At 34.3% G+C, this 15,848-nt stretch overlaps 1 protein-coding gene across 1 annotated transcript in view; it reads right to left on the bottom strand.

The window, feature by feature from the left end:
* Nucleotides 1-3,897: 3,897 nt before the first annotated feature.
* Nucleotides 3,898-15,848, bottom strand: part of LOC105811725 (E3 ubiquitin-protein ligase CBL-B-like) — a 178,506-nt gene continuing 166,555 nt past the window's right edge. Inside the window, exons 10-11 of the mRNA XM_012646003.1 lie at nt 8,008-8,211; nt 3,898-3,990 (exon numbers count right to left, since the gene is read on the bottom strand). Coding sequence (XP_012501457.1) covers nt 3,898-3,990; nt 8,008-8,211 — 297 coding nt within the window. The remainder of the gene's footprint in view (nt 3,991-8,007; nt 8,212-15,848) is intronic.

Here is a 15,848-nt window from a genome sequence, read left to right as displayed (position 1 = left end):
TTGAATGTCTACTTTTATTTTCGTATTTCACTTTTGTTGTAATTTTTGTCCTTACTGCTCCAACATGGACTTTAGCCCTGTGGTTGAGATTTAAATTAAAAACATAAAAAAACAATATCTTCCTAAAAATAACTGCATAAACACTGTGATCTGCATATAAAGTCCTTTCCTTAGGATCGGGAATACTACAGAGCCTTTCCTCACACTTATTATTAGGAAAAGCAATTATTAGATGACATATTGCTTTTTAATTATCAATGGATATTTTAATTGATTAAGGCAAAATTAGGAGAACCTGTAAAAAAAATAAAAGAAGAACAATTCCCTTTACCTCTGGTCACACCCATTTTTGTTTTAATATGGCTATTCGTTAAGATTTTAAATATTGTTTTAAGAAAACATAATGTTTAAGATCATAGGGATTAATCTAAGGTTTATTCACTAGTTCAACATTTTTATTTGTATGTAAATTTTATTTTGTGTGTAATTTTATACATCTAGTGATTAATATGTTTCATTAATATAACTGCTAAAATTTGTTAAGACTTCTCTTATACCTTTGGCAAAATGAAGCAAATTTCTGAGTAGTAACAGATACCATTTTTTTTTTTTTTTTTGGCTCCGATCTGATGAAGTCAGAGAGAAGGCTGTGATCTTACCAATCCCATCCTGAACTACCTCTGAGGGCTAACATCAGATCCAATTATCCCGGAAATCTGATAGTGGGAGAACTCAGGCAATGATACAGACTCAGGTAAAATCTAAAACATATTCTGGTTAAAATCATAAAACATCTATCTAAGAAGGCAACCTACACAATATATTATAGACTTATAGGTTCTATTTGCTTCTCTAAAGATTAATATTATTAAGCATACTTAACTATAAAAGAAATAATAAAAATATATTCTGTATGTTCTGTATGTTAATATTTATAAACTCCAGCTATGGGATATTACCATGGTAACAGGAATATATGCTTCCTCTATGCTATGATGGAAGCATTACTCAATTAAAGAATGCAATATGCTTAAGACAGGCAGAAACAATTTTACAATATAGTTATCAACCCACTCACAAAAGAAAGATGAGATGACTATTTGAAAGGTTAAAAAAATGGAATCATTCTGCTCTGGACAATAATTGATGGTCATTCTTGGAGTTGAGAGAAAGAAATGTTTTAAAAACAGGTGAATGAGTGAGTGAATGATTAAATAAGGCAACATAATGATTAAAAAATCAGAGAGAAAGAAAATTCAGGTAGAAGAGCTATTGTATCAAAGTAACTATGAGATATTTGTTTATAACTGCTCCTGTAAGACAAAACTGGATAAAACCTATTAGTTTGATATGTTATTTATACATATGTATATGTATATGTATATGTATACACACACACAGACTTCAGATTGGAATGAAGATAAAAAGATGCATAAAATCATGTCATTGCCCTCAAGGAACATGTGTGCATGTGTGCATTTATTAGTTCATTTAGTAAATATTTACTGACTGCATTTAGGTGCTAGGAACACAAAAATAAACAAGGCATTGTGCCTGCACTTAAGTGTTTTCTTCTAATGAAAACAGTCCTCTGAATAAAATAAAACAATTTAGTGTAACTCCTGAAATATAGAAGTACATATAAAGTATTACAGGAACATAATATTGTAGCAATATTTTTCCCAATTATTCAGAAAGAATCAATGCTTGTTTCTACTCCAAAATTTATATTTGATTGAAAGTTAAGTGGCAGAGATTTATGAAATGCTATAAAATTCACTATCTGTTTAATTGACTAGAGGCAGGTCAGTGGACACAAAGATACTTAATTGAAGTATGATTCAACTTAAAAGCAAATAATTACAACTTCCTTAAATTTCTACAATATCTAACTACCATAGGAAAGTATAATGCTGACTGTATATTAAATGACACTGTTTACTATCAAATAAACCACTGAATTATGATTTCTGGAACAATAATGCCTGAGAGCATCATTCTTCTCCTTGTGGGATAAACCACAGAGAGATCAATGTAAAAATCTCTCAGCTCCCTTCACGGAAAGCTCGCCAGTGTGTCAGGAAACACAAAACATGCATGGTCTTGGAGCTGGTGAAAAGATCAGAGAGAACCACCCCAGTAACCTTGGAGCATTCTGCTACTCACTTTGTGTTAACAGTGTTTCCTTTCAATTGCCAGGGCCACTACTAAAAAGAGGCTCAAGCTTCGACTTAATTCAATGGAAAGCAGGCCAAGACCGCAACTTTTCCCAAACTCTTAGAAGGCAAATGCTGTTTTTTTCCCAAGCAGTAAGGTACACAAAATTCTTGAAAGAATTACATTTAAGGCCAAGACCCACCACCCCCTGACATGGATCATTGAAAAAACAAAACCCGTTTATTAAAAAAAATTGAAATGCTTTCCTCACAGCTAGAAAACATTACTACCTAGGTCAAGTGAACTACTTGAGCTGTTGTATGTATATCACATTCTTTTCTGTCATTCCCTATTATCCATGCATTTAATAAACATTCTTTAAATGCTTACCCCTTGACCCAGGGCTGCAAATTTTTCCTTAAAGGGCCAGACAGTAAATATTTTTGATTTTGCAGGGCAAGATATAAAATCAAGGAAATTTTGTAGGTACTTACATAATAATTTAACTATATACAATTTAAAAAGCAAAATCATCTTTAGTTTGCAGGGAAAAAGGCCATAATTCAATAAAACCAATATTAATCATTTATTTTATTCTCCCAACAACTTGGGGCAGTATCATTCTTCTTACTTTTCAGATGAGGAAATGAGGCTCAGATTAGTCCCGTGACTTGGCTGTACTGGTAGGGTTAGAGATATGATTCAAAGTTATGTCTCCTGCACAGCAGTATCTCCAACTACCCATATGAAGCTTTCTCACATGCACAGTGATGATATGATTTCCACTAAGTAGGATGAGTGAATGTATCCTAGAATATCTGTTATAGTATTATTAATTTTAATAGTAAACATTAAAATAGTAAACATATACGATTTCCGTGACCTGATGCTGCTCCATTTGATCATAAAACACCCAGTGGAGAAGCAACTATTATTGTCCTGTTTTACAAAGGAAGAAAGTGAGAGACAAAGAGGTTAAATATCTTGGCTAGGATCCTAGTACTACGCTGTAGCAGAACTGGTGCTTTATTCCAGGTTTTCCTAAAATTAAAACTAGCTGGTTGTGTGACATGTGGTCTAGTGTTGTCTTACAAGAGGATTGGCCTGTCTCTATTGACCAATCTCAGCTGCTTAATCACAAGCATCCTCATCGGTTAATCAAATTGGCTGCAGTAGACATCCACTGTAATCGACTGACGAGGTTTCATGAAGCTGTAGTGGATAATACCAGGGCTGGACCCAAGCAGACACCGTTAGCTTTTTTTTAAGACTATTTGGGTTTGGAATGTGTTTCGGCACTTCATCTTTATCCAACCATTGTGCCAAATGCTTGTGATTGTCAGAAAGAATCCATTTTTCATCACACATAACAATATTATGGTATAGAAATGGATCACCTTTATGTCACGACAGCAAAGAAAGGCAAGCTTTGAGACAATTCCTCTTGTGATATTCTTTTAATTCATGTGGTACCCATCTATCCAGCTTCTTTATTTTGCCCATTTGTTTCAAATGGTCCAATATTGTTGGAATAGTAATGTCAAACCTTGCCACTAATTCATGCATAGGTTGAGATGGATTAGCTTCCACTACAGCTTTAAGCTCATCATTATCAACCTTGATCTCAGTTCGCCAACATGGCTCATTTTCAAGATTAAAATCACCAGAATGGAACTTCTCAAACCATCTATGTACTGTGTGTTCATTAGCTACATCCTTCCCAAACACTTCATTGATATTTCAAGTTGTCTGCACTGCAATGCTTCCACAACAGAACTCATATTCGAAAATAACATGAATTTTTGACTTATCCATGGTTTCACAAAAATTGCTCTAAAAAAAAAATTTGAAAGATAATCACAAGCCAAAACATGCATTTGAAAGACTAAGAATGTACCTTCAAAAAAAAATAAAACAGTGTCAAAGTGAAATGTCAGAGATATCAATTGTCAAACTTAGTACTTACAGAAATTGGGCATTTCATACTTAATAACCTAATAATAACCTTAATAAAAACTAAATATAGTTGTGGGAATTAAAGGATGAAATCAAGTTTAGTTTCTCAGAAAGCTAAATTATGAAATTTATGAAAAACCATATGGTAAAGATTAAAAATGATTCCAGACAAAAGAAAAATTTGGAAATAGCCATTGGTGATGTTAGTATCTCTTCATATGTAATATTTGTATGGAAAAAATCCTAAGGGAATGTCTGGTCAGCATGGAACACTGGAACAAAGAAAATGCAGGAGTTTTCCAAGAGGCAAACTCAGACACATCCCTGAAGAAGGGATAACTCAAAGAAATGCCTCATCTAGTTCCCAGTACCAAGTATTTTGCTACTACAGAGATAGATGCATATGGTGAACACAATATGATGCCATTACACATTATTATCATCCTACCTAAAAGGCAAATAGGTTTCATGTTACCTGACAAATCCTAATGAATCATAGTGGATGATCTTTAGGGCTGTGTTGAAAAGGCTATGTAGGCCAAGTGTGAACTCAGTGGGGAGGAGTGCGATGACTGATCAGCCAGGTCTACCTGAGTCAAGAGGAAGAGTGGGACCATATTTGCAGATGCTTCCATATTACTCAATCCCATTTCGCTGATTTTGAGACCAAAAAATTTCGGAGTGTAATCTAAACTGCACATATCTTTCTAAACAGAGAATAGCCTGATATTTATAAGTCCAGCCCTCTTGGCCATTATATTTCTGGTTTGCAAATTAATCAATTGGCATTTTGGTTCATTGATTAGTTTTTTTGCAAAGTCGGTTATATAAACTCCAACTGGGCAGTAGCATCCATTCTCAGTGAACTGACAAGTTCAATTTTCTAAGTCAACAATATTGATGAGCAAACCCCATCTATGGCAAATTCCCAAAGGTAAATCTTATGTGACCTCTTAAGAGGCCAAACAGCACGATGGACTTCCTATTAAGAAAGTAATTCTGAGGAGGGTGGGCCATGATAGCTGACCAGAGACATTGGTCACCAGAACGTACCAGAAAGAAGTAAAAGTTTTAGATGAAAAAAACATAGCTCAGGTGTAATTCAGATGGAAAAGGGCCAGAATCTACTGGAGATCCATGGGAAGAAGTTGCAAAGCAGAACAAAAAGGAGCAAGATATCAGCAGAGATCATCAATCCCCAAGAAACTTGGAGTCCCGTAGAAAAGTTAAGTGGGGATTTTTGTTTCTCATTCTCTCACACCTGTGGTAGTCAGCAGGCTCCTGAGCTGCTGGAGAACTTCTATATCCTCACAACCCCAAAAGCTACTGCTGCGAATGAACAGGGAGCTTCTTGAAGGCCAAGTGCCAGATAGCCAGCCTTCAGGGGTCACTCCCAGTCACCACAGGCTGAAGCTGAGATGGCAGGTGCCATACTTCATCTCCACCCATGGTATGCCTTTGTCCTCCCCAGCGTGCTTCAGCCCTTCGGTTTTCGTGTCATTGGTCCCCATACAAACATTTCTCAACACCTGCCCAGACTGCAATGGCCGCAGGAGCCGGTCCTGGGGGAACTGTGTGATCCCAGAGCTTGGACATTTCAGGTGGGTTGCCTTCTGGGAGAAGGACAAAGCAGACCAGAGTGCCTCCATTGAGACTTTTCTCCTCCTCCTCCCCTCCCCCACCCACTGCTGCCAAGTGGAAGGTCCCACTTGAGTTGGCATGGGTGCCCCAAGGGATGACTGAGCCAAGACTCTCAGGAGCGGCTGCTTCACCTCTGTTGGCATGTCCACTACACTAAGGCTTCCACAGAAAGTGGGGCTTACGCCTTTCCTCTTAAAAGCCTGCAGCACACCAAGGGTGCTCAGAGCCTGAGCATCCTACCTGCCATCCCTCTCTGGTGCTGCTTGCCTGGTTGCCTCAACAGAGCAGGGCATACCTAAAAACTCTTTCAGACATTGTTCAAAGGCAAATAAAGCAGCAAAAAAAATTTTACAGTGGGACAATTCAATTAAAAAGCTTTTGCACAGCAAAGGAAATAATCAACAGAATGAATACACAACCTACAGAATGGGAGACAATATTCACTAACTATACATTCAAGAAAGGACAGATGTGCAGAATCTATAAAGAACTCATACAAATCAGCAAGGAAAAAACAAACAACCCCATCAAAAAGTGAGCAAAACACATAAACAGATTTTTTTCTGAAGGAGATAGGCAAATGGCCAACAAACATATGAAAATATGCTCAATATCACTAATCATCAGGAAAGTAGGAATTATAACTACAATGACATACCACCTTACCCTTATCAGAATGGCCATTATTAAAAAGTCAAATAACAATAGATGCTGGCATGAATGCAGAGACAAAGGAACGCTTATGCACTGTTGTTGGGACTGCAAATTAGTACAACATCTATGGAAAACAGTATAGAGATTCTTCAAAGAAATAAATGTAGATCTACCATTAGATCCAGCAATCCCACTGCTGGGTATCTACCCAAAGGAAATGAAGTCATTTTATCAAAAAGACACCTGCACTCAATGTATATCGCAGCACAATTCACAATAGAAAAGAAGAAGAATCAACCTAAGTGTCCTTCAATTCATGAGTGGATAAAGAAAATGTGGTGTATATATACCATAGAGTACTACTCAGCCATAAAAAAGAGTGAAATAATGTCTTTCACAGCAACTTGGATGGAACTGGAGACCATTATCCTAAGTTAACTATCTCAGAAATAGAAAACCAAACACCATATGTTCTCAGTAATAATTGGGAGCTAATAAATGGGTACTCATGGGCACAAAGCAATATATAATACATGAGAAACCAAGAAGGGGAGAGGGCTGGAGGGTGAGTGTGGGACACAAACTTACCTATTGGGTACAATGAACACTGTTCTGGTGATGGACACACCAAAAGCCCTGACTTCAGCATTATGCAAGATATCCTTGTAACAAAAATACTTATACCCCCTTCATTAATATTTTGAAATAAAAAACATTAAAAAAAGAAAATAATTCTATCAGATACTTCTTCTACACCTCAACAAAGAATATTTTTAATCAAGTTCGGTTTCATTATTTCCAAATTTAATAATCCCCTTTCTTAAATTTTTCTCTACAGATTTGCTACTACCAGTATTAGCTGATGTTTAATTCTACCCAAACACTTTAATCACCCCTCATTATGAATTTTAAAGCCAACGAGAACACCTTGGATAGAGTCTAGTCCTATTTCAGTCCATGATTTTATCAGCCTGTCAACATTACACTCATGTCCCACATAATGACATTTTGGTGACAGACCGCATATACGATGGCGTTGCCATAAGATTACAAGGGAGCTGAAAAATTCCTATTGCCTGATGACATCATAGCCATTGTAATGCTGTAGTGCCAAGCATGACTCATATGTGTGTGTGATGCTGGTAGAAACAAACTGCACTGCTAGCTGCATAAACGTATACTGCATACAATGCTGTATAGTACATACAGTGATGATAATACATGACTATGTTACTGGCTTATGTATTTACTATACTATAATATACTTTTTATTATTATTTTAGAGTGTACTCCTCCTACTTATAAAGAAAAAGTTAACTGTAAAATAGCCACAGGCAGGTCCTTTGGGAGGTATTCTAGAAGATGGCATTGCTATTATAGGAGGTAACAGCTACAGGTGTGTTAGTGCCCCAAAGACCTTCCAGTGGGACAAGATGTGGAGGTGGAAGGAAATATTGATGATCTTGACCCTGTGTAGGCCTAAGCTAGTGTGTGTGTTTGTGTCTTTCTTTTCCAAACCAAATATTCCATTTGTGACAGCAGCATTTCTTTTTCATGTCCTCACAGCACTCTAACTAAACCCATGTTTTCTAGCTTTACCTTTCGAACATTTGCCAACCGATTCATCATCAAGGATTCTTCGCGATCATCGTCATCATCCAAATCAAGCATTGGCATGCCAAAGGGGTCAATGATGCTGCAGCACCTAGAGCCTTCATCTCTTGGGTCAAAGGGGTCCACGATTATGGGCTCAGTTCCTTTTATTTCACAACGACAGAAGGGGCAGCCCTGGCCGTCTGACTCCTAAGGAAACACAGAAAATGCACTGATTGGTTTTTGTCCTAAACAAACAGTACTGAGAAGTGCCAATGTTCTACAACTATAAAAAGAGGTTTTGGTGTAGGGGTTAGGGCAAGATTTGTCTTGAAGAGGTACCAAGAGTAGAACAGGAAGCCAACAAAATATGTAAATGTTCAATATTTCAAATTTACCGAGAAGAAAAATTTCTTTGAAAAAGTTATTTTTTCTTTTGTCAAACAAAAGGAATCTCTTTATTTTCCTCAGTGCTCACTTATAATTCTAATTTACCAAAGCTTTAGAGTAATGCAGAAAAGTGGAAATTGAATCACATTCCTCTTTATGAAAAGACAGCAGTGCTAATTAAACATTGTATAAAAAGTTCATTTTGGTAAAAATTCATAATAAATAAAGCAGTAGTATCAATGAGAACAATCCATTTCAAAACCCATTTTGGAAAAGTTCCTGTGCATATTTAACTATGGCTAAATATTTCTGTTTTAATTGCCTCCATATTTAAAAATCTTGATTTATATGTAATTAGCAGGGAAAAGTAAAGTACGTAAATTTATATTCAGAAACCATCATCTGTCCTGAAAGCTTATCATTCTGATACAGCTCATTTGGAATATAATACTCAGTGAGATATTAAGTTTTTGTCCCTTATCTTGCTTTCAAACTAGATACTACAAAAAGATTTGTGCAAATAACTTTTTGGCTGGAAATGTATTTGTTGGTAATTATTAGAGGTTTTGTTCTAATTCTCTCAAGTTCATTTCTCAAAACTAATTACATTAAAAACTCACCACTGGCAGGGAAAGAGCATAAGACTATCTTCTCACCCTGTAGATAACATTGCCTTCTAGAGATAGATGGTATATGACAGCCATAACCCTATTTTTGTTTTGCACCATTCTCTGACTTTAGTAGCATGTTATTTTAAAAATAGTCAAAATCATAGCATCATTTTAAGGGAGAAATGGGATGAATTAGCACCATTTTAGAGATGAGACAAGGAATGCAGAAAACTAACACATTTTAAAAAATCATTCAGTACTTAACTCAGGACTGTACTATCCATTTGGTTTAATGGGAAATTAGTGATCTAGATGCCCCAGAGTAGTGCTTGGATCAGTGGTGGAATAATTCTCTCACTCTCCTCTCACTAGACAACTACTGAGCATCTACTTTGTGGCAGATTCTTTGATAGGTAGTTTATTCTTTCTAAACTTCACTCAGATTAACAAATTGAGTAACTCCTTTGCCAGACAAATTGTCAAAAATAAAAAAAAAAAGAAAAGAAACTTGGAATGGTAACATTGTTGAACTAAGGTAGTGTAAAGAAATACTACATGTCAATACAGAATCCTCTGATGTTTACTACCACACATGTTTACGTCCGGGTGGGCTTAAAAACACCTCAAATATTATTTGCTCTATCATTTCACAGATGATAAAGCTAAGACTTAATTGTTCTATTTTCAATAACATCCTCACATTGATATTTTTAACACAGGAGTAAATATTTAAGAAAAGCTAAATTTCCTATCTTTAGATAACAAGAATAGTAAATTTAAAAGCATATTCAATATGTTATCACCCAGGAAAAATCCACTTCTTATATAAGTCAAAAGAGAACCATATTGTGTATCTATAGAATTTTCTTACAGATCTACATAACACAATTTCAAAAAGGTAGTTCTATTCTATGTAAGAGCAAGCTGTGAAAGAGCTGATGTTCTCTGTCTTTAATGCATGAAGAATGAAAAGCAGTACTCTGAGCTCTAAGTGGATACTTCATTCACTCATGCATTTAAAAAACTATCATAGAATATTTCAAATATATACCAAGTTATAGGGAAAAGCATAATTAATTTCTATGCTTCTATCATCAAACTTCAACAACTATCAATTCATACCCAATCCAGTTTAATCGATACCTTCGTTTGCTCTCTCTACCCTTGTAATATGTTGAAGCACCTCCTACATATTATATAAATTCATCTGTAAATATTTTAGTATGTATAACTGAAAACAGAAAAGCTTTTAAAGATCTAATTATAATACAATTATCAGAACTAAAAATTATTCTACTCAGTCTAAATCATGAAAGTTGTATTATTTTTGAGTACAGTGGCTAGAATATGTAAGCTACTCTATTAGGCTACAGAGGTTTCTCTTGGAACTTCCATGTCAGCTTACATGTTGCTTTGGTTAAGAATGACTTCTAGTTCCTATGATTCATTTCCTCATAAGGTATAACTGAAAAGAGTGAGTTGGGAAGGGGGAGGAGGTGAAAAGCAACAATAAGGTCTTGATGGTACAAGAAGACTGGGAAACAGTTAATTCAAAACTGAATTTAGATTTTTCTCTATCCCTTGTACCTGAAAATTTAACGTTATACAAATTACTGATGTTTGTTAGAGTAGCCATAGTAAGAGAAGACATCACAAAAGGTATTTTCTGTTCAGCTTTATCTGTTGTTAGGAGTTTATATTATTTGCCGGATCAACAAAAAAGCTGCAACGAACATTCATTTCAATTTTCAAACATAGATCACACTGAATGTGCCTCTTTAGTGGTACTTACTCTAATATGACTTCTTCTATCATTCTTTATTTATAAACGGACTGCTGCCATATGCAAATTCAGTTTAACCATAAAGTCGCAAATGTAACTTTGGTTACTCTGCCCTAGTTTATGTCAGATGGTTGACTGAATAAACATGAAGAATGACTTCAACAGATACATAACTCATCAGGATTGTGCCTCAATAATTACAATAATGTATCTTAATGTTAGTGCAAGATCAAAGAATATGTGTTAATGAAGAAGAAGGACCATAAATAACTCCTTTTCTAGTCCCCAACATTTTTACTTTCTGTGAATGAATGTTAAGAGGAAGGACTCAAGACTCCATCTCTTCTAATTGACTCAGTAGGTTTCACTTCCTCAAATAAGAAATATTTTCAAAGCAAAGGATACAGAAGTTATCAGTGAATACTACACAGCTGAAACTTAACTATGTAAAATGTTCATGATAGTAAAATAAGTCAGACTCACATCTCAACCACTAATACAAGTTACATGATATTTCATACAAATATAACTTTAGGTAAACTCAGAATAAATTAACATTGACAAAAAATAGAAAAATTTTTTACCTTCATATAAAAAGCACCCCATTCCCCACAAAAACCCAATGTAAAAATGTAAATAAACATAGTACTACCTCATCATCATCTTCATCATCACCATGATTTATCAATCACCTTCTATCTTCTGTTCAAATATTACTAAGATGGACATACTGTATCTTAAAATACTTTCTTCTAAATATTTTTAAGAGAAGCATGGTATATGTATCTATATAAAAATAATGTATTTGTTTTCAGAATAATTAATTATTAGAGGCACACTTTGATTTAAGGTCAATCACTCTATGCTTTCCCATATATACAGTGTACATTGAGGGCCCCCAGGAATATATAGGACCTCATAAGGCTCATTTGGAATACATTTTATATTTTTACTATATGTGTGTTTGTGTGTATATATTTTTATTTATCAGTGACTTATAATTTACATTGCCTTGCTGTATTTCATGTTATCTTAGAAGTTGGCACAATTTTTTTTAACATGGCAATTATATTTGGAATATATATAATATATATATATAATATATAAACAAATAAATAAATATGCCAAGAGTAGGTTGGGTCCATATTAAGCAATTCCAGAGCGCAGTATCTCCCACAGAATCTCAGTAACTTTTGGTTGAATGAATGAATGAAGGAGGATAGTTAACAGTAATTTTTGATGACATGCCCCAGAGTGGGAAAGATTTTTGATTCTGATTCTTCTTACGATGGACAAGGGAAAACCAGCGTCTTCTAGTTTTGATTTGGGAGGCCCACAAAAACATGCACGATGAATCAGAAAGGAGCACATTCTGAATTAGAATATTTGGATTGGATCTCCATGTCCACCAATTCCAATCGTGTGACACTGGACAATTCACTATCTTATTTGTAGGGAATAATGAAATAATGCACATTTTAAGGGACAAAGATGTCCCTAAGATTAGGTGAGATAAATTAATTCAAAGCTATTATTTATTATAATATATTATTAATGATAGTAATAACTAAAATCCCAGGCACTGTTGTAAGTACTAATATTAACCAATTTAATCCTATGAGGTAGATACAATTATTGTCCCCATTTTACTAATAAGAAAATAGAGGGTTTACATATTTTGATGAAAGTCACACAGCTAAACAATACTAAACAGGAAATCATGACAAGGTGGTCTGTTTCAAGAGCTTAATCATTTCAACCTACACTATAGTATTAGGATGCAGTGGTTCTTCAATCTCAGATTCATAAACTAGGTTCAAATAAAGTTTAAAAATTGCTTTTTGTTGCTAACTCATAAATGGAAAAAAACTTAAATCATTTTGCTCTAATTACAAGTTTCAAAATTAAAGAACTGCTATAAGCAGTGAATGTTCTGTTTGCTCTAATTGAAAAGTTTTAGCTCTTTAATAAGATATAAAACTTGTCCACAGTATTCCTGGGGATATATTTTTACATAGTATGAGCTTTTATTTTTTAAATATTCGTTGCTTGAATCCAATTTGAAATTTTAATGCATGAATTTTGTGACTTTATCTATTTAATGGCGTCAACTATAAAACACCTATAAAAAGGTATTCATGTCAGAGTCAGATGAAAACTTTTCTGAAGTGTTAGTATCTGTTATTGTCCAGGCACATCACAATACAATGAGCATCTTTCTAATTTAGTCACTGGACTCAAGAGTCAATCACTTTCTCTACAAGACTTTATTTTCTCATATCTGTTGCCTTCTTTTCATTCCCAGTGCATCACTCTAGTTCATGACATCCCTGCAACATTTCTGGACAACTCTAGCAGCTTCTGCATTACTCCCAACGTGAAAGATAAGTCCCAACATCTTATCCCGTGTACACAAAAAGAGACAATATGTAATTAAAGACAGAAGTACCAATTTAAAACATTCTTAAAGGCAAACATCATTTTCTTATTTGTAGTACTAAAGTTATTTCACTGAAGCTAGAAATCTGAAGGTTGGTTACCTTTGAAGGAAGATACAATAAAGAGTTATTTCTCATTGCCTTAAATGTGATCAGTTGAGCTTATTGCTCACCTCTCTTAGACAACTACACGTTGTTCAAAACAATACTCTCTCTATATAGAACAACTATAAATCTCTTTAATCATGTCATATTAAAATAACAGCTTATTAATTTTCATCTATTGATTATTTTGTGAATTTAAATCATTTCAAAAAATATGCAGGAAGAATAATCACAGGAAAACTAATTTTATTTTTAATTGACTTAAAGTCCTTGGCAGTAATTCAGAACATGCTGCATAGCCGACGGACAAAGATATCCATTTTTATTTTGGAAGGAAGATTTCAAAAATACAGTTTAGAGTTTGTGCCATTCAGGAGCTCAGATGCCATTTTCTAGACTGCTGGAAAGAACATACAATGAAAACAATTCCTTACTTTACACCTCATGTGGTAACACTGCAGCATCAACGCTACAGAATGTGCTACTACAAAAAGGAAGATGTGGAGAAGTTCAGGGTTGAGAAGATATTTTGTTCCTATCCCATTAACATGTGGAAGTAAAAGAGAACTCTCCAAGTTTTATTGCTAAGGGTAGAAGAGAAATGCTGCACTCAGAGTAATGCTGCTTCAAAGAATGCTTCTAGAAAGGTGATTATTCATCTTATTTAGTATTCTGTGCAAACTTTGCTTGCTTATTTAATATATTAAATAACACAGATGTTTCAGAAGGAGAAAAAAGCATGTGACACCTCTTTGGAGGCATGACTAATAGACCATTATGACACCAATTAAAGAGTAACCACTTGCAGCCTGTAACAACTAACTGACACTGCTACCCTGAATTTCTTGAGTTTTCTGTTAATTACATAAAATTTAAGTCTCTAATGAATTTCAATTAAACCAAAGTAGGGAATCAACTGTAAGGAAAAGTTGGTGAAGAATGACCTGCTAAAAACGCTGAACACATAATTTATGGCCAGGGTTTAATATTTCCTGTTAGACTCTGACTGATTTATCATAGTTTCTTGGCAGACATGCAGCCTTTAAAATCATTTTCATATCAGCATGTCCAACCAAAGAAGTAGAAAGTAACAAAAGATGTCTAGCATACATGATTAAATTTGAAGGATAACAGGATACTCATTTCAAGTAACTATTAATATCATGCCCCTCGATAAAATGTTCAGATTTAATTTTAACTTCTTGAGGCTAGGGATTGTGTTCTCCTTAGCTCAGAGATGAGTACAGAGTTTGGGACACAACAGCTGTCCCAGAAACATTTCCTAAATAAATGAATACATGGATGGATTTAACATCTTGAAGAATGATAGTTGAAATAATCCTGTTCGCTTTAACCAAAAACCAGTAAGGGGAAACAAAATAACAAATTATCTTTCTGCACAATTAAGCTTGAAAACTTAAGCATACAAAACAAAAACCCTGTGTTTAAGTCAGAAAGCATGGACAATAGTTATGTATCATTTTTGAATAAGGAAAAAGTTAAAAAAGAGATACTTGGAATGTATCTCGTCACATCCACAAGCTTAGATACAAGTGTTTGACAATGTATTACAGAGCTATGAAATGTTTTATAATTCTGTTCTTTTTATTCACATATTCACTATCAACCAGGCTAAGTCTAGTGACCACCTAAGTTACAGATGTGAGGATTTTATTTATCTAATGTTTTCTAACTGTGTTTTAACTACATTAATTTTGTAAAACATTTATTTTTATTAAATACCAGAGGCATTTTGCAATAACATGTTTAAATGATCACCAAACATTGCTGTTTATAAAATAATATGAAAGTTCCCAAAACACATCTACTGGTTGGCAGGAAGCACCACAATGTGAAACCTATATGTAAATGTAGTATTTGGGTTATCCAAAAGTAAAAATGTTCAAAACTTGAAATTTCCATTGAGACATCGAGACTATGGAATATTAATTTAGAATTCTCAAATCTTACCCTAAAACAACTTCCTTTAGGGGTAGAGAAAATTTGAACCAGGGATCATTATGTATGTTTCCTGATTTAAAAGAGCAATAAAGAGAAATTTGGTCTAATTGATTCTGGGTTAGTGCTGGTAGTATTGCAAATAATAAAACAAAATAACATGGTTCAAAATTAAGTGGAAAAAATCAGAATGTGAAAAGTTAAGGAAATCACATCACAGCTACTGAACGGAACAAATGGATGTAAGGGTTAGAATTCTTAGGACTCATTCTCAGCTACTGAGCATGATAAAAAGTCTTTGATATTTTGATACTTGATTAAAAAAATCACAATACTTCTAAGAAAAACATGGATAGAACTAAGACATTTTAAGGCTTTTCAATTGATCTACAATATTGTCTTTTTATTTAATGTAACCTTAGACCTATTCTTTTTCTTTTACATTATCTAGCACACAGTAAGTATTGACTAACTTCCAACGTGTAGATATCATGCTAGCAGGGAGGTATTCTAAAACAGGTAAAGTAATCCATATTCCAGAAGAGAAACAGATAAATATAT

The sequence above is a fragment of the Propithecus coquereli genome, unplaced genomic scaffold (assembly GCF_000956105.1).
Source record: "Propithecus coquereli isolate 6110/MARCELLA unplaced genomic scaffold, Pcoq_1.0 Scaffold105, whole genome shotgun sequence".
NCBI lineage: Eukaryota > Metazoa > Chordata > Mammalia > Primates > Indriidae > Propithecus > Propithecus coquereli.
This window is presented reverse-complemented; position numbering and strand designations above follow the sequence as displayed.